General features: G+C 35.1%; 1 protein-coding gene across 4 annotated transcripts in view; it reads right to left on the reverse strand.

The window, feature by feature from the left end:
- grip2a (glutamate receptor interacting protein 2a) overlaps positions 1-19,245 on the reverse strand; it is a 57,993-nt gene extending 38,748 nt beyond the window's left edge. The window contains exons 1-3 of one of the 4 annotated variants that reach the window (XM_051116822.1): positions 17,769-19,237; positions 5,420-5,497; positions 1,843-1,978 (exon numbers count right to left, since the gene is read on the reverse strand). In XM_051116822.1, the coding sequence (XP_050972779.1) occupies positions 1,843-1,978; positions 5,420-5,497; positions 17,769-17,931 (377 nt within the window). In that variant the 5' untranslated portion in view covers positions 17,932-19,237. Of the gene's footprint in view, positions 1-1,842; positions 1,979-5,419; positions 5,498-17,768 lie in introns of all 4 variants that reach the window. The other 3 variants (XM_051116825.1, XM_051116823.1, XM_051116824.1) reach the window with 3 other exon arrangements.
- Positions 19,246-20,844: the final 1,599 nt, after the last annotated feature.

A 20,844-nucleotide genomic window follows, 5' to 3' on the forward strand; every position in this document is an offset into this window, starting at 1 on the left:
TTTCGATTGTTTGGTTATAGTGGGTGATACGATACGGACTAATGAACGGCTTGTGGCCTGATGTGTCGGCTCGTTCCCCCCTTTTTTCATTTATGTTGATGTTTTGAAAATGTTTGTACTAATGATGGATTATTTGTGATGTTTTTTGTGCTTGTGTTTTTTCTCTGATGTGCTGAATTTTTTTGAAGTTTGGTTGTTTGTTTTGAAATTGCTTGATTGATTGGTCTGTTAAAGGAGAAGTCCACCTCCAAAACAAAGATTCACATATAATGTAGTCACCCCCTTGTCATCCAAGATGTTCATGCCTTTCTTTCTTCAGTCGTAAAGAAATTGTTTTTTCAGGGAAACATTCCAGGATTTTTCTCCATATAATGGACTGATATGGTGCCCCAATTTTGAACTTCCAAAATGTAGTTTAAATGCGGCTTCAAACGATCCCAGTGAAGGGTCTTATGTAGCGTAACGATTGGTTATTTTAATAAAAAGAATACAATTTAAATACATTTTAATGTCAAATGCTCTCAGAGAGAGAAGGACAAGACGAGCGTTTGACATTAAAAAGTATTTAAATTGCATTTTTTTTTTATAAAAATAACCAATTGTTTCTCTTGATAAGACCCTTCTTTCTCAGCTGTGATTGTTTACAACCGCATTTGTGATCGTTTGAAGCCGCATTTAAACTGCATTTTGGAAGTTCATAATCGGGGCACCATATCAGTCCACTATATGGAGAAAAATCCTGAAATGTTTTCCTCAAAAAACATAATTTCTTTACGACTGAAGAAAGAAAGACATGAGCATCTTGGATGACAAGGGGGTGAGTACATTATATGTGAATCTTTGTTTTGGAAGTGGACTTCTCCTTTAAGTGCACAATAAGTAACACCTGTGATGTGGCTTTTTACATGTGATCTTTGGACATCACCTCTGTTTTTAAAAAACTGATGTGGGAAATGTTATATGGTTCACTGAAGAAGGCTTGATGCCGAAACGTCTGAATGCTCTGTTGCTAAATAATAAATTGTAAATTATCAAGAAGACTGAGCGAGTGCAGATCCTTTACTTAAATACATTTTATTTTAGTTAACATAAAATAGTTTAAGTAACATTTTTTTAAACTGGTTATTGTTAACAACCCCACACACAAAATACACTGCACTTGCCAATTTTTCTTAGTAATGTGATGTATTTCTGGGTGAAACCCAATGTTTCAGTGGATAATAATGGGCTGGATTTGATATAATGCATTGGAAATGAATTGCATGGTGAAAAAATGTCCAGTGATCAGGGAGAGGGGTAAAAAATAAGAGTTCTTGATGACTTCAGCAGAAAAGGAAAGTCATTTCAGAGGTTATTGTAATAGACAGCACAAAGAAAAACCATTTTCTTCATGTTAACCTCACGTTTTTTGCTTCTCACGACTTTTCTCCAGGGAAAAAGAAACTTGTAATCTCACAAAGATCTCAATCTGTGCTCAGATTTGCCAAGATACCAAAATCTGCTCTATACTAGTTGTAGTTTTTAGTTTATTTATAAAGCACCAATTAAACACCAAAAACTAATTAAAGTGTTGTACACTACCAAACAAAACACTACATAAAACCCACACATACTGTAACACAAAAACACAAAACGTAACATCTAATATTAGTATATTAGATTAATTAAAAGCCATTTGATTTGAAACCAAGACAAAGTTGACACCCCACCGAAGCATAACTAAGAACTCCATAAGATCATTTAAGCTGTGAAAGAGCAACCTATCAGCAAAAAAACGTTCTCCTGGCAGTTGAGTCACTAATCAGTATGTGTGTGTGTGTGTGTTTCTCGTCTGTTTCTCACCGGATCGCGAGGCCTCCTGGTCTCAGGTTTGACACTCTTGGCTTGCCGTCCTTGTCACAACCTCCGGAGATTGTGAGGCCGAGACTGGTGCCCTCTTTTTTAATCAGTTCCACCGTCGTCACACCTCTCAGCTCATCTGTGCGGAAACAAACACACACACTCTAAACCCGGTTAAGTTGAATTTACTTAAAAAACTTAAGGAAACTGGTTGCCCTAAAAGATTTAAGTAACATTTACTGGAAAACTTGAAGTAATCATTACTTAAATATAAGAGTCATTTTAACAACCATTTTAAGTTGAATTTACTTAATGCTTTTAATTTATCTAATTACTCCATTCCTCTAATAGCTACTCACTGACTCCCAGAGTGCATTGCGACATGAATAAATTATGCAGTTGCTTTGCTTTACTGTTGTTGTTTGTATTTGCCAATTTCATTTGCTGTCTTGTGTCAGTAGTAGCACAACAAAAAACAAACAAAAAAAACACATATAATGGTTATTGATACAGTTAATAAAAATAAATAAAATTGAGTTGTTACCATTGTTGTGATTCACATGCTGAATGTTGAAGTCTGTGTGTGACTCATGCACATCAACCCAAATATTAAAAGATTGTATCAACACAGATAAAAGCTTCTTATGGTGTTTATAAAAAAAAGAAAAACAGTAAAATATCATTAATAACATGAAAAATACACAACCTAATGATTTAATTAGAATATAGGTCACCTTCTAAAAGCAACCTATTTATTACTTTTCTTTCTTCAAAATCAAAGAACTTTGATTTCATGTTGCATTGCTGCAACAATAGAAAGAATACTAAAGTAATACAAACAAAGTTCCAAATGCCCAACCAAAAGTAACACTATTCACTATAATGGTGAGTATTTAAAAAAAAAATAATAATAATAACTTTTCAGGAAAATCAACATTAATTTATGAAGTCAGCTTATGTGATGTTCTCTCAAATATTTCAGTTGTATTGAAAATTCAACATTCAAGATGACTTTGGGAAATGAGTGAATTCAAGTAGTGAAAGAAAGATGTGAGTGAAAAGTCTACTAAAAATTGCCCCATCTCAAAAACTTTTTCTTCTTCTTCTGTTGTTATGTTGCACATTAGCAACGTATTAGTGCACTGCTGCCTCTCACTGGTTTATTAATGTCATTGGTTTCTTTGTGCATACTTGGATATTTTAAGTAAACATCACTCAAAGCAAGTAAGTAAATTGTTTTATTTGCCTTGAAAGTAGCTGTAACTTAATAAAACCTAGTAAGTATAGTAACTAAGTAAAGATAACTAATTGTAACTAAGTAAGGTAAACTATTGGGTTTTATAGTGCACGATGACCACACAGGCACCAGCACGCAGACCTTCACAGCAGGTAACTCACCCGTGGGTCCTCGGGGGAGCTTGTGTAGCCATGCATTGTGACATGGAAGTCAGATTTATTTAACCATTTCATGAAGGACAGATGGTAGTAAGCGTGAAGTCATGTTCAAGTAATGTAAAAAAAAATTATTTGGGAATTTTTTTTACTGATTACTAATGTGTTTTTTATGAGGAAAAATTTGTTCAATTTTATTAACATTTTCACATTAGACACTTGGGACTTTACATCGAATAAAAGCTTATGGTACATTATGTTCAAAAGTACAATTTATTTATATACATAAACACACACTGCCATTTAAAAGTTTGGGGTTGGTAAGATTTTTAAAAGTATCTCTTATGCTCACCAAGGCTGCATTTACTTGATGAAAAATTGGGTAAAAATAATAATATTGTGAAATATTATTATAATTTAAAATATCTGGTTTCTATTTGAATATATTTAAAAAATGTAATTTATTCCTGTGATGAAAGGCTGAATTTTCAACCTTTAGAAATCACTTCAGAAACATTTCTTTTTATCAGTGTTGAAAACAGTTGTCTGCTTTGTATGTTTTTTCGATTATTTTTTAATAGAAATCATCTGTAACAACGTAAAAGTCTTTACCGTCACATTTGATCAGTCCTTTCAGAATAAATTATTAATTTCTTTAAAAAAATTTGATGTTTCCAAACTTTTAATTGGTACAGAATATTTCATGCATAATACACTGTTTATTAAATAACCACAAATACTGCATACAGTAAATACAGTAAAACAGAAAAATAAAAATATTTTACATAGTATTCTATAAATTTCCAGTCATGAGGACCCTGTTAAGGTGAAGATATTTGGGACGTAGAATCTAATTACTCTAATCATTATGACAGAATAAAGACAAATTGTTCAACAAGATTATGTTTATAATGAGGAAAAATGACTAAAGTGCAATAGTTTAAAAATATTTACTTTAATAAAATAAAAATGAAATCTCTCTCTTTGATATGTATCATTTGTTAAATTAGATTTTTATTATAAAATAAAATGTACTATCGGTAACACTTTACAATAAGGTTAATTAACTACATTAGTTAACATGAACTAAGAATGAACTACTTCTACAACATTTATTAATCTTAATGTCAATTTCAGCAATTACTAATGCATTATTAAAATCACAAATTGTTTGTTAACATTAGTTAATGCACTGTGAACTAACATGAACAAACAATGAACTGTATTTTTATTAACTAACATTAACAAATATTAATAAATACTGTAATAAACGTAGTGTTCATTGTTTGTTCATGTTAGTTAACACATTAACTAATGTTAACAAAAGACACCTGCAAAGTGTACTATTTTACAAAAAATATTGAATATTCAGTTAAAAGAAACCAGAATTACATAAATACTCTGTATTCTAAACATTTCCACTCATAACAGTTATGAGGACACCATTAAGGAGAAAATTCTATTCATTACGACCAAATGAAGACAAATGATGTGCTAAGCTTTTATGAAGCAGCCACTGCAATGCAAAGTATGAGCTCATTACTGCTGTTAAATCCGTACAGCATCTGATAGTGAGTGTCAGTGTGGTAAATCAGCAGAGACAAATTAACTGACATGATTCTTCACAAGCCCAACGGATAAAAAGAACAGAGAGAACCACTGAGGGGTACAGCAGCGGTCTGAAGAAATCAAATATCAGCATTATCACAGGCGAACAGGCTCTTTACCTTAAGGTGCAAGACACTGTATGTGTGCTCACAGTACTATTTATAAAGAGACTCAATCTAGAGGAAAACAGTGGTATAGTTCACCAAAAAATGAAAATTTGTTGAACATTTCTCAGGCCATTTAGGACGTAGATGAGTTTGTTTCTTCATCAGATTTAAAGAAATGTAGCATTGCATCGCTTTGCAGTGAATGGGTACCGTTAGAATGAGAGTCCAAACAGCTGCTAAAAACATCACAAAAACCTACAAGTAATCTAGACAACTCTGCAGAGGATCCATTGGTGAGCAAGTGACGTAATGCTAAATTTCTCCAAATCTGTTTTCATGAAGAAACAAACTCATCTACATCTTGGACGGCCTGGGGGTGAGTAAGTCTTCAGCAAATGTTCATTTTTGGGTGAACTACTCCTGGAACAGCAGTTATTCAGGTTTTAGTTTTGTTGGTTCACATGTCTACTTACCAGCAATGCTGCTCCTCTTGTTGAGGCCGCTGCTGTCACTTGCAGCATCTTTGCTTCCCTTTGTGTATGGGACATCATCTGAAATACAAAATGCTAAAGTAAGTTATAAGGATATGTTACAAAGGCAGTTTAACTGAATAATCAGACTTGGACTGATTGCTTTTGATAACATTTAGAATTGAACTTTACGTCAACAAGGAACCAGGGTATTCAATGAAAAAAATTAAATGTAAACATGCCTAAATTTAAGATTTATGTATTTGAACTGCATAACAAAATTGCCATTCATTACAGAGTTTCAACATAATGTAGCACCTGGACCAATCAGACATACAGTTATTTGTTACATTTAACAAATAATCTTTAAAACCAACAAGCCAGCTATATTCTGGATTCAACCCCCAAAAGCAACTAACACCCCAAAAGGACTCAGCTGCCAGGGCGACCATCTGATAACATGGGTTTTATTGCTTAAAAGAATTCAAGCAGAGCACACAACATTTGCCCATAGGAAAGACACAATGCCTATAGAAATGGACTCTTTCCTATTCATTCACAGATAAACCTTTCTTTGACCTTCCTATTGCACATAGCCCCAGGTCATTGTGTACAGTATTACTCCCTTGTATTTTTGTGTTTTTCAATGTATACAGTTATATGCATTTGTTATGGTAGTAGTATAACTCAACTATGCCATGTTTGGTCTCTTTGAATTCGTATTTTGACGATCTAAAAGATGGTGTACATTATCTGTTGATATCTATGCAACACATTAGTGTATTAAGAAACCTTAGCAGTTTTTGCATCAACACCCAGTCGAATTGCATATGCAAAATACCATGCTCACAGACAAAGTCATAAACTTTCCCTCCAAAAGTTAAAGTCACCATTGGCTCTTGGACCTCCTTGAAGTGCAGCCTCCAGAGACCTTATAGGCATCACATGAGTGATCTCTTCTCCCTCTTCTGCAAAATCTGCTGATCGCTGCCCATGTGGAAGGACTCACGTGGAGCCTGAGCCGGCACAGGACGTGCCCGGCAGGCCCCAACATATAGAGCTGTGGCTCTCGACCACAAAGTTTTGTGTGCTTTCTTTTTAGTTTCTCCAGTCGTCTCACATGAGTGACTCGCCTCAGTCAGTCAGAAGATGAGCTAGAACACTTCAGGACTTCCCTAAGCTTGTACCAGGCCTTGCGGCCATGTCTTTCCATTCCCCAAAGATCACATGATTTCAGCGGGGTCTCTCTCTCTCAGCTCTTGGTTCTTCTTCACTTTTTTGGGAAGAAACTCCCAGTCACCATTGAGTCAGAACATCTTTGGAGTTCATCACTCTTCAGACCCAGAAGAACGTGATCGCGATTCCAAAACCACCACTGCCCCAACCATCAAGACTTTCACCCAAGACTGCAAGTCCAAGACAATGCAAGTATCGTACATTTAACTAAACAAAACAGAGGTTTAGTATAAGCTGTGGACAGCACTGATGGTTTCACTCAGGTGGTTAACTGACTCTTTTCATAGCTTCATTTCCTTGTCTCTCTAATGGCTTTTCACTGACCCTTCCAATTACATGAGTTTTGATTCTGATTCTGCCTTGTAAATTAATGTCCCTTTACAAATCCGATTCAAGCTACATGCTCTAATGCAACAGTACTTTGAGAAAGTTATTTTCTGTGGCCAAGAAAATATCATTTCTTAGAGTTGATATGAAATTATACTGAATGTTCGCTGGACGAACAGATTAGTTGATGGAAAAGTAATTCTGCTACACTTACTACTGGCAGCTGATATAAATAATGGCAATTAATCATAATTAATTGTAATTGTTTATAAACATTTCCCTTTTGAGCTAAATCGCTACAATAAACAAGCTAATACATGTACGGAGTGTCTATTTACACTAAGTGCAAATAGCCCACCTTGTTGGCAGAGGCTATTTACACTAGCTCCGCCCACCAACGTGTGATTGGTGTAGTCAACAATACAAAAGATGGATCTCAATCATCAGCTCCAGGGGGGTAAAGCGCGTACCGAAGTCATTTAGACGCGATCGACCTGGGTTCGAAGCCGCCTTTTCAAATCACATATCGCATTGGAAAGACATTTATTTTCAATAAAAATTAAGGAAATAATCGAAAAGTTCAAAATAAAGTATAGGGTAAGCTTAGAGTAGGTATAGGGAGGGCTTTATTGTCCCAATAAGGTGGCATCCATTTAATAATTTGAATAAAAATTACAATTTACACTCAATTCTGTTATTATTGCATACTGTTTTATAATGCACTACAATACTGAGGAGCAGATAATTGCCACTATTTGCACTAAGTAGTATAAAAAGCAGAAAATCCTGCTAACATATAGTGTAAATAGGATCTATAACTATTTGCACTTAGTGTAAATAGCATATTTCTAAAAATACTGCTATTTGCACTTGGCAAATAGCCACAGCCAAAACTTTTATGATATGCATATCTATCAGTCATACATAAATTAAAGAAACGTATGTAAGAAAGGTAAGATTTCTGTAGTAGTACAAATAAACTACGTTTTAAATGCACAATTACCAAGTTAATAATATATTTGTCATCAGTAAATCTAATTTGTTTCAGTTTCATACATTTTAACTAACTGAATATTGCTTGTTCCACAGCTAGCCATATTTTAACCAGGTTCATATATTTTAACTGAATAAATGTAATGTTTTTCAGAATGAACTGATTTATGCTGATTCTCAGCAATTTGAATAAATGCATTTTTAAAGAAGGATTATTTAAATAAAGTCAAAAATAGCTAATAACAAATTATGGCATGACTTCTTGAGTGCATAATTGTAACCCATTTCATTTATGCATGACTGACAAATATGCATCACATTAAGTTTGTTATTAGGGCCCGAGCACCGGTGGTTGCTCAGTTTCTTCTTCTCCAAAATGTATAGCATTTTTGAGGGCCTAAACATGCTCGAAAACTCATGAAACTTTGCACATGCGCCAAAAGTGGTGAAAAATTACATCTGATATGGGTTTCGGAAGTTGGTGTGTCAACATGGCTCGATAGCGCCACCCATAAAATTTCAACGAAGTGCCCCTCGAGCTGTTTCACATACAGTCCGTGTAATTTGGGTACACGCATGTAACACACCAATACCTACAAAAAAGTCTCCTGGTACGAAGTCCGAAACCCAACAGGAAGTCTGTTATTTTGAACTGTCTCTGCAAGTTTTGTGCCATTTTTGGGCGTTGTATTTAAACTCCTCCTAGAGATTTAAACAGATCAACACCAAATTTGGTCAGTCTAACCTAAAGCCCTTTGTGACGTTAAATTGCGTTTTCGTTGAAGGGCGTGTCTGTGGCGGCATGACAAAGTTTGATGTTTCAGCACGGAAAAGGAAGTTGTTGTAACTCAGCAATTTAATGTCTGATTTGTCCCAAACTTCACGTTTGATAAGAGTCCCATGCTGAACACATCTAAAGGCCAATATTCAATTATAATCATAGCACTACCTGCTGGCAACAGGAAATTACTTGTTTTACACCAACTTAAAATCATATGTTTAATCATATGTAAACTTCATATGTTAGATCAAAGTCCTGGCTTGAAGACACCTACATGACAATATCCAGTTATAGTCATAGGGCCACCAGCTGGCAGCTGGAATTTGGCACATATTAATGACTAATGATTAATCCTCCTATATTTACCACTTTAAATGCATATTGCTCACCGCTTGCTGTTTTCCTAAAGCTCTTTCAACGCTGCTTGCAGCTTTAATTTTCAAATGGAAGGAAATTGTATAAGCAATTCAAATACTCTAATAAAAGTCATAAATCTTAATTTTATACAACAGGAATTGATGCACCCAAAAGAAATGCTCGTTTAGGCCCTAACGTAATTCCTGTCCTATGTTATAACTGAATATCCAGTCTCACTTGGAAAGACACAGTATGGAAGTATAAGTTTTAAACATGATTTTTGAATAGTGTGAATTTTTTCAACTTTTCAAGCACCAACGCAGGCATCAGCCAATCAGATCGCCTTATGCAAATATACTAGTGCAGACACTTCAGACACGCCCTCTGTGAAGCGTTAGAGCTGACACCCCGTGTGAATGGGGCGTTATGAGCGCAGCTGCAGTGTGCCTACATTTGAAATAACTAACTTGAGTGTGCAAAAGACGCGATATGTGAACGGCTCCATCACGCGAGCGCTAAACAGCGCTGTGAGATCCAGTGTGAAACATTTGAATTCAGCAATGAACACAAATGACTCTGTGATTCAAACTAGTTTAAAGGAGAAGTCCACTTCCAGAACAACAATTCACAAATAAAGTACTCACCCCCTTGTCATCCAAGATGTTCATGTCTTTCTGTCTTCAGTCGTGAAGAAATTATGTTTTTTGAGGAAAGCATTTCAGGATTTCTCTTCATATAATGGACTTCAATTGTGCCCCGATTTTAAACTTCCAAAATGTAGTTTAAATGCAGCTTCAAAGGCTCTAAACGATCCCAGCGAAGGAAAAAGTGTCTTATCTAGCAAAGCAATCTGTGATTTTTTTCTCAGAAAATAAAAATTTGTATACTTTTTAAGCACAAAAGCTCATGTAGCACAGGCTCTGGGATGCGTGTTCACGTACTATAGAATCACATCAAAAGGTCACATGGAACTACAGACTCAGTGTTTACAAAGTGAACGCGCAAAGACTAAGAAAGTGCAAGTAAGTCAAACACTGTTTACAAACAAAAAGGTACAACAATGTTGGACAATTCTGAAGTTAATATATAACACAGAGTTTTTCAACATACTCTACCTTTTTGAGCCGGAGTACACAGACGATGAACTTGTGGTGATTCGAAGACATGATTCGTTGTAGTGATGGGAAGTTCGGATCATTTTAGCGACTTTGAGTCTTGTTCAGCAAAATGAACGAATCTTTTTCCGAGTCATTTCTTTCATTTTAGCAAAATCAGCATCATGTGACAGCCCCATAAGATGAACGAACGACTTGAAAAACCCGAAAACTCGAAACAGGTGAACTAATTCCAGTACAGAACCTAATAGGATGTTGCGCATGCGACTGAACGAATCACTCCCCGAGACGACTCGTTCTTCCCGAGTCACATTAAAACTTCGTTCAAAATGAACAAATCGTTCAAGAACGACCCGTGGACGCGCATCCCAGACCCTGTGCTACATGAGCTTTTGTGCTTAAAAAGTATACACATTTTTATTTTCCAAAAAAAATGGCCGATCGTTTCGCTAGATAAGACCCTTCTTCCTCGGCTGGGATCGTTTAGAGCCTTTGAAGCTGCATTTAAACTACATTTTGGAAGTTCAAAATCCGCGCACCAATGAAGTCCTGAAATGTTTTCCTCAAAAACCAAAATTTCCTCACGACTGAAGACAGAAAGACATGAACATCTTGGATGACAAGGTGGTGAGTAAATTATTTGTGAATTGTTGTTCTGGAAGTGGACTTCTCCTTTAAGGAAAATGAATGGTCTGGTTTCTATAACTTTCACTTTGGAGCAAAAATCTGACTTTAAACTTGAAAGAAATAAAGATTTGACATGTATCATGATAATAATCGATATCAACTGATATGAAAAAAATTATTGTCATAATTTTTTTGCCCATATTGCCCAGCCCGACTGTATATCTAATAATATATATCTCAATTGTTCTCTTCAGTTGACTGTTCACTACTGTTCAAACATTTGGGGTTGGTAACACTTTTTAATAATTTGAAAAAAGTCTCTTCTGCTTACTACGGCTGCATTTATTTGATTAAAAATACAGTAAAAATAATAATAGCATTAAATAATATTGCAATTTAAAATAACTCTTTTATATTTGAAAATATTCTAAAACGTAATTTATTTCCGTGATGAAAAGCTGAATTTTCAGCATCATTACTCCAGTCTCCAGTCTCACATTCTGATATGCTGATTTGCTTTTCAAGAAACATTTATTATTATCATCGATGTTGAAAACAGTTGTGCTCTGTCCATGATACATTTATTTACAGATGTTCTGTTGAATAGAAAGTTAATTTATTTGAAACAGAAATCTTTCCTTACTGCCACTCATCATTGTTGAATAAAAATATGAAGTTTATTTAAAAAAAGGAAAATGTATTACTGAAAATAACAAGAACTTGATGCTCAACAAATAAAGGTCAAACAATCCCAATGTGCTAGTCCTTTCTGAGTGTTAACAACCCATGAATCTCCTTTTGGTGTGTAAAGATGGTTCAGCTGCCCTTTAGACCAAAAGGCTAAACAAACCCAACATCACCCGGACTGTTTTTTTTAATAGGTCAAAAGCTCAAAACAACACACCACTGCTTTAACAGTCAACAAACAGCACATCTATGAGTATTCAGCAACTGTTATATAACTCTCACACAGCAGCGTCTCTGAAAGTCACAGCAGAGTAAAACTGTCATTATGGGTCATGATAACTCATTTTCCAAGTCTATTAAAACTCTGAAAGCAATTTGGAGCACAGCACTCCAACAGCCCTGGTTGTGTTGACACCAATCCTGATGTAGGTTAAACGGATGATGTTCTAACAATGCAAATGGAAGCTCAGAGCCTATTTTCGGAGCTGGGCTTATATTTATAGCGGGCCACAGTCGCCCCAGTTGTCACCCCTCGCCCAGCTCTCAACTTAAAAACCACACGGCCCAGGACAAAATGTTACGGGTGGACCCTATTTGTCACAGGGCCTGGGACGACAACCTGTACAACATCACAGCCACTGGCAACAATTATATTATTAATGTTTTGTATTAAAGAAAAAATAGATTAGATTAATGTGAACTATACAAGACAAAAGCATTTCGAACCTAAGGGCATACAAACATAAAAGCACCAAAAATAATATTGTTTTGGACATGTACTATGTACCAATACCATGCTACTCTTGGAATATAATGTATTATTATCTCGGTACATGAATATCATAATCATTTGGTTCCATGGTAAATATCAACGTAGCATGAAATTCCAACTGATACCATATTGCACCATAGTACCACCACAGATTAGGGTAATCTTAATACCTTAAAAAGATAATAATTCTGTAGATAGATAGAAATTAATACTTTTATTCACCAAGGATGCATTAAATTAACCAAAGGTTACAGTAAAGACGTTTAAATGCTACAAAATAATTCCATTTCAAATAAATGTTGTTCTCTAGAACTTTCTAATAATCAGTGAATCCTGAAAAAGCGGTATCACAGTTTCCACAAAAATATGAAGTAGCACAATTTTTTTAAAAACTGATAATAATATTTTTTTGAGCAGCAAATTAGCATATTAGAATGATTTTTGAAAGATCCTGTGACACTGAAGACTGGAGTAATGATGATGAAAATTCAGCTTTGCATCATAAGAATAAATTAAATAAAAAAAAAATATATTAAAATAGAAATCTGCTTTTTTTTTTTTAATTGCAATAATATTTTACAATATTACTGTTCTTTTTCTATATTTCTGATCAAATAAATGCAGCCTTGAGTGATTTCCGAAGGATCTGAAGATTGGAGTAATGATGCTGAAAATTCAGCTTTGCATCATAAGAATAAATTACATTTTAAAATATATTCAAATAGAAATCTGTTATTTTACATTGCAATAATATTTCACAATATTAAATTTTTTTTCTATATTTTTGATCAAATAAATGCAGCCTTGAGTGATTTCTGAAGGGTCTGAAGATTGGAGTAATGATGCTAAAAATTCAGCTTTGCGTCATAAGAATAAATTACATTTTTAAATATATTCAAATAGAAATCTGTTATTTTAAACTGCAATAATATTTCACAATATTACTGTATTTTCTATTTTTTTTATGTAATAAATGCAGCCTTGAGTGATTTCTGAAGATTGGAGTAATGATGCTAAAAATTCAGCTTTGCATCATAAGAATAAATTGCATTTTAAAATATATTCAAATAGAAATCTGTTATTTTAAATTGCAATACTATTTCACAATATTACAGTTTAGTTTCTGTATTTTTGATCAAATAAATGCATCCTTGGTGAGCATAAGATATTATTTAAAAAAACATTTTTTAAAAACAATCTACCAACCCCAACATAACGCCAATGACAGAAGAAGTGCAAAAGACAGGACTGAATGTGGAAAAATGATCAACGTGACTCACCACTGTTGTTGCGACCCTCTCTCCTCAAACCACACAGCATGGTGGGAATATCACGATTCCATTCTGCCACACATTTTTTTAGTAACTAACTAAATTGACCGACCGTTTGTTAAAGCGCACACCTGGAAATCACCATATTAACCTATCCAATTAAGCCACATGTGCAACTTCAGTTAGAATTCCTTGGAGAATGAATCTTCTTTGAAAAGCAATGAAATGAAGAAAAGCAGACTAGATGAATCCATTCAGCAACCTCAGATGGTTTTATCTACAGCTGATCCTGTTGCACAGACGACGTTTAATCCATACATCCAGAATTCCAGTTTTTCCATAAATATGTGCATCTCTACCGCAGGTCCACGTGAGCGACTGTAAGAGTGTAATGCGTGAATAAGCGACTGAAAAAAAAAGTGTTGTATCCCTGCAACTGGATTATTCCTGAGACAATCCAGTGTCACTCCAGTTTGCTCTTTCCAACGCGTTTTCCTCTGTCCGCCAATCCGCACATGCAACTAGTCTCCAGTCAGTCATCCATAAAACACATGTGATCCGCTCGCACAGTTTCAGTCCTGGGTTTGCAGCGTGAGCTGAAGCAGATGGTAGTTTATCCAGAGATGACAGCGCTGCAGTATGGGAATGTATCCGAACGCTCCAGTGCTTCACAGAGATCAGATCCGGACAGAACACACACTCGCTGCTTCTCTCCTCTCCTCCCTCCTTTCTGCCACTCCTCCCTCACTTCTTGAGCTTCTCACCGTTCACATGTGCTCTTCCTTCCTGCACTGGCCTATTAATCATGTTCGTTCGTTGCCCGAGAGAATCTTCCTACCGGCAAGCTAACGTAGACAAACATTAAAGACACACACACAGAGCCAAACCCCCTCACTACTCTCTCAGCCCCCACGTGCCTCACGCACAAACACTTCCTCCTCCCTGTCTGTCTCCCTCTCACGTGCCCTGTTTCCCTTCATTTGGCAGCTGAGCATCTAGCGTGAAACAGCCTTTGCAACATTATACCGTGGTAAATGTATTTAAAGAACCCTGAAATAAATGTACCACAGTTGCCACAAAAATATTAGGCAGCACAATTGCTTTCAACACTGATAACAATCAGAAATGTTTCTTCAGCAGCAAATCAGCATATTAGAATGATTTCTGAAGAATCATGTGACGCTGAAGACTGGAGTAATGATGCTGAAAATTCAGCTTTGCGTCACAGGAATAAATTACATTTTAAATGATATTCAAATAGAAAACAGTTATTTAAAAGTGTAATAATATTTCAGAATATTACTGTTTTTTCTGTATTTTTGATCAAATAAATGCAGCCTTGGTGAGCAGATGAGATATTTAACAGCCAAGCATGTAGTATGAAACAGCCAGTGTAACATTTCACCATGGTAAATGTAGTTTCATTACCACTGTGGTCAAATCACAGTCACCAAAAATATGACGTGTGCTACCGTAGTATTTACAGTTGAAATCAAAAGTTTACATACACCTTGCAGAATCTGCAAAATGTTAATTATTTGATTAAAATAAGAGAGATCATACCAAATGCATGTTATTTTCTATCTAGTACCGACCTGAATAAGATATTTCACATTTAGACATTTACATATAGTCCACAAGAGGAAATAATAGTTGAATTTATAAAAATGACCCCGTTCAAAAGTTTACATACGGTTGATTCTTAATATGGTGTTGTTACCTGTTGATCCACAACTGTGTGTTTTTTTTTAGTGATAGTTGTTTATGAGTCCCTTGTTTGTCGTGAACAGTTAAACTGCTGCTGTTCTTCTGAAAAATCCTTCAGATCACGCAAATTCTGTGGTTTTTCAACCCTTGAATGACTGTATGATTTTGAGATCCATCTTTTCACACCTAGAACAACTGAGAGACTCATATGCAACTATTACAGAAGGTTCAAACACTCACTGATGCTCCAGAAGAAAACACAATGCATTAAGAGCCGGGGGGTGAAAACTTTTGAAATTTGAAGATCAGGGTAAATTTACCTCATTTTGTCTTCTGGGAAACATGTAAGCATCTTCTGTAGCTTCTAAAGGACAGTACTAAAATGGCCCTGGATCTTAATGTATCGTGTTTCCAGAGAACTATTACAGTACATAGCTGTGCTCTCTATCTTCTTACATAATAAAGTAATCAATATGTTATCAACATTTTCAACACTGCTGCTACAAAATAAAGGATAAACGATAAAAGACTTACAGAACACTATACCTCACATAAACAGCATTTTGTGCATTTTAGAATCAAATATATGCATCCTATTGTTGTTATCTTGTTAAAAATGGCTTTACATTATGCACAGAGTAAAAGCCATTCACTTTACTTGCCATTAAAGGAGAAGTCCACTTCCAAAACAAAGATTCACATATAATGTACTCACCCCCTTGTCATCCAAGATGTTCATGTCTTTTTTCTTCAGTCATAAAGAATTTATGTTTTTTGTGGAAAACATTTCAGCATTTTTCTCCATATAATGGACTGATATGTAGTTTAAATGCGGCTTCAAACGATCCCAAATGCAGTTGTAAACGATCCCAGCTGAGGAAGAAGGGTCTTATCTAGTGAAACGATCAGTTATTTTCATAAAAATGATACAATTTATATAGTTTTTAATGCCAAACACTTGTCTTGTCTTTCTCTGCCTGGACTGTTTTTGTTGCGGTTCATGTCAGTTAGTGAATGTGGAAAAACTCCCATCTCATGTTCTCCCTCAACTTCAAAATCGTCCTATATCACTGTTTTACCTTTTTTGTTAAGGCTGTTTGATCTTGATCACATTGCAAAGACTGGGTTGATACTTCTGCAGCAATGTAGGATGATTTTGAAATGATTTTTGAAGTTGAGGGAGAAAATATTTTTGTTTTTCGACATACCCGAACTGTCTTGAGTCAGAATACACAGAGTTCAGGGAGGGCAAGACGAGACGAGCGTTTGAGATTACAAAGTATTTAAAAAGTATTTTTTTAATGAAAATAATCGATCGTTATGCTAGATAAGACCCTTCTTCCTCGGCTGGGATCGTTTACAACCGCATTTGGGATAAACTGCATTTTGAAAGAAAGACATGAACATCTTGGATGACAAGGGGGTGAGTACATTATCTGTAAATTGTTGTTCTGAAAGTGGACTTCTCCTTTAAAGGGATAAACCAAATGCAAGTCTGCTCTCAAATTTCATTTTTGGGGGTTGGCGGGGGTATTTCATCTACTATTAGACATTTGTCTTGACAGCTGCATGTGTCTGAGACAAACACCTGTCTCACCAATCAACACATACTACACATACTAATCTATGTGCTGTAACACTATAAAAAAAACCCCTTCTCCTCAACAACAGATGACACACAAAATATACAATACAGCAATACGTCACACTGACAGTTTAATAACTGCAAAGCTGAATTATCAGCATCATTACTCCAGGCTTCACTGTCACATGATGCTTCAGAAATCATTCTAGTATATTAATTTGCTTTAAAAAAACAAAAAAACAAAACTGTCCTTTTAAATTGTAATTGTATTTCACAACATTACTGTTTTACTGCATTTTTGAACAAATAATGCAGCCTTGGTAAGCATAAGAGACTAAAGTCATTTTAATAAAATCTGTTTAAATTTCAGTTTATGAACACAAATTATGTTATTTTTGAAGAGAAGAGTGTATAAACTGTATGCACTGCATCCCCAAACAATAAAAATGCACAAGTGTTACTGCATTAGATAATACATCAAACCAAGAGCTAGTTTAAAAAAAAAAAAAAAAAAAAAGAAAAAAAAAAAATACAGCACCTTTTAACCAATGATTAATAAAAACGTAAAATAACTGATAATTTGTAATTTAATGTGGTGAAATGAATATGGTCCAAATACTTTGGTTTCAATGTAAAAGACTGCAGACAAGTAATTTTAAACTATACAGCCCCCATGTGGCTGAACACTGTTTTGCAGGTACGGACAGCAGATCTTGCATTCATATTTCGGACCCACACAGTCAAGAAAAAACATAAATAAACATACTTTAAAAAATGACACACATAATTACTTAAGCATGACTGCTCATACACAGCAACTACATGTACAGTTCACCCTTTACCCATACAAACAGCACCACGCTCACACCTTATGCATATTTTCTCATGTCTTACCTTTAACCCTTCCTCTGATAACTCCAATCCGACATCGTAAAGAAAACGAGAACATCTTTCTCTTCCCTTTGACTCCTCCAGCCAGTGCTTTCTTCATGGTCGTCCGTGCAGGCACCCCGTCCGGGAGCACTTTAGGATTTAAAGAACAACTAACGTGCCACATGGCTCCTCTTTCCTTCTCCTCTCTCACTACCACACGGATCTTCAGCTTAGTCTAGCTTCGGGTCTCTTTCTAATCTTCCTCCTCTACCCTCTCTTTTCATCTTTGAAGAGCTCTGTGTTCATTCTCTGTTGGAAATCCCACAACTTACTCAGATACGAGGGTTTCGGAGAAGCACGGATGATCTCATTTCATCCTCCTCAATGTAATGTCAAGGATATCTGGGTATGACTTAATAATATATCCAGTTAAATATAGTGGGAAGGGCTGATAACACCGTTGGGGTTCAAGTGTGTGTATTGGCTGCTCACAGATGAGACAGATGGACTGAAACGGCCTGCTACTGAGACACAGGCTGCCTGAACCACAGGAGAGACACCACACTAACAATAAAGTACCAAAACTACTGACAGCCCCAGATTTTCACTTGGATGTTTAAATATCATTGTCCTTTTAGTATGGTAATCATACAACACTATGGGGGGAGACTGGGGCTAGTTGTCACAATTTAGTACGGTCTCTCAATCAAATGTCCAGTAAATTTGCTCTGGGTCAATGTGCATATAAAAATGACTTTTGTCTTAGGAAAAAAGTATTTTATTAAGACAGGCCAGGTTGTCATGTGATGTCATTTTATATACATAATTAAACAAAATGTGTTTGCCACTAAATGACATTTCATAGTAAGGTTCCATTTATTCAAATTTTCAAATTCAAATTCAAATTTATTTGTATAGCGCTTTTCACGATACATATCGTTGCAAAGCAACTTTACACCAAATTAAAGTTTTTACAATATATTTAGTAGTAGCTCACCAGAGTTGACTATGTCAAGTTGATTTACATATGGCAGAGATGTGTGATAAAGATCAATTAATGATGTAATCAAACAGACAAAAACACCATAATTTAGTAGCAAAATTCGGTAGTGCTGTATGTTGTTTCAGGGTTGGCATCATCTGAAGTCCTCTTTTTTTTAATTAATATTAGTCAATAGCATAGAATTAAAATGAATATTAAAACTTCTAAAGCACATTTACATTAGAATAACATGTATATTTTAATAAATACTTTAACAAATGTATTGCTCATTGTTGCTAATCCATTAACTAACATTAACTAATTATTGTTACCTATTACAGTTGAAGTCAAAAGTTTACATACACCTTGGAGAATCTGCAAAATGTTAATTATTTTACCAAAATAAAAGGCATCATACAAAATGCATGTTATTTTTTATTTAGCACAGACCTGAAAAAGAGGAGAAAATAATAGTTGAATTTATAAAAATGACCCTGTTCAAAAGTTTACATACACTTGATTCTTAATACTGTGTTGTTCTTGAATGATCCACAGCTGTGTTTGTTGTTGTTGATAGCTGTTCATGAGTCTCTTGTTTGTCCTGAAAACTTTCAGAAAAAAACCTTCAGCACTTTTGTGTATTTGAACCATTTCCAACAATGACCGAATGATTTTGAGATCCATCTTTTCACACTGAGGACAACTGAGGGACTCATATGCAACTATTACAGAAGATTCAAACACTCACTGATGCTCCAGAAGGAAACACAATGCATTAAGAACCGTGCAAAAACTTTTTGAATTTGAAGATTGGGGTAAAGTTAACTAATTTTGTCTTCTGGGAAACGTAAGTATCTTCTGTAGCTTCTGAAAGGCAGTGCTAAATGAAAAAATATGATATTTAGGCAAAATAACAAAATTCTACACATCCCCATTCCATTAAGAAGTTTACACCCCCGGCTCTTAATGCATCGTTTTTCCTTCTAAAGCATCAGTGAGTGTTTGAACCTTCTGTAATAGTTGCATATGAGTCTCTCAGTTGTCCTCAGTGTGAAAAGATGGATCTCAAAATCATTCAGTCATTGTTGGAAAGGGTTAAAATACACAAAAATGCTGAAAAACCAAAGAATTTGTTGGACCTGAAGGATTTTTCTGAAGAACAGCAGCAGTTTAACTGTTCAGGACAAACAAGGGACTCATGAACAACTAACACAAAACAAAACAACAAAAACAAAACAAAAACACAGCCGTGGATCATTCAGGTAACAACACAATATTAAGAATCAAGTGTATGTAAACTTTTGACTTCAACTGTACATTTGTAACCTATTTCCCATTTTTGCTATTTTATAAATTATTGTGTTTTCATAATAAATGTACTGTTTAAATACTGCCAAAGCTGACAAACGGGTTCACATTGTGACAATAAATATGCTATATGTGACCCTGGACCACAAAACCAGTCTTAAGTCGCTGGGGTACATTTGTAGCAATAGCCAAAAATACATTGTATGGGTCAAAATGATTAATTTTTCTTTTATGGCAAAAATCATTAGGAAATTAAATAAAGATCATGTTCCATGGAGATATTTTGTAAAATTCCTACTGTAAATATATGAAAAGTTAATTTTTGATTAGTAATATACATTGTTAAAAACTTTATTTGGACAACTTTAAAGGCAATTTTTTTGCACCCTCAGATTCCAGATTTTCAAATAGTTGTATCTCAGCCAAATACTGTCCTATCATAACAAACCATACATCAATGGAAAGCTTATTTATTCAGCTTTCAGGTGACGTATAAATCTCAATTTTGAAAAATGGACCCTTATGACTGGTTTTGTGATCCTGGGTCACATATAGTGAGAAAGAATTCAAAGAATGCAAATATGTCCAAAAATGTTTAACCTCATTTTTCATTCAAGGATATATAAACACGTGAACTCCTGAATGCTGAAAATCACTTTATAAATACATAAATAAATATACAACCAACTAACCAACCCACCTGACTCACAGGTGTCGATTTGAATTAACGCGTCTGCTGAATCAACAAATGTAGAAGGCGTGACAACTAGCCCCGGTTAGTATTTAGCTGATGGCATGGATTTACCA

This window comes from Labeo rohita, chromosome 8 (assembly GCF_022985175.1).
Source record: "Labeo rohita strain BAU-BD-2019 chromosome 8, IGBB_LRoh.1.0, whole genome shotgun sequence".
Lineage (NCBI taxonomy): Eukaryota > Metazoa > Chordata > Actinopteri > Cypriniformes > Cyprinidae > Labeo > Labeo rohita.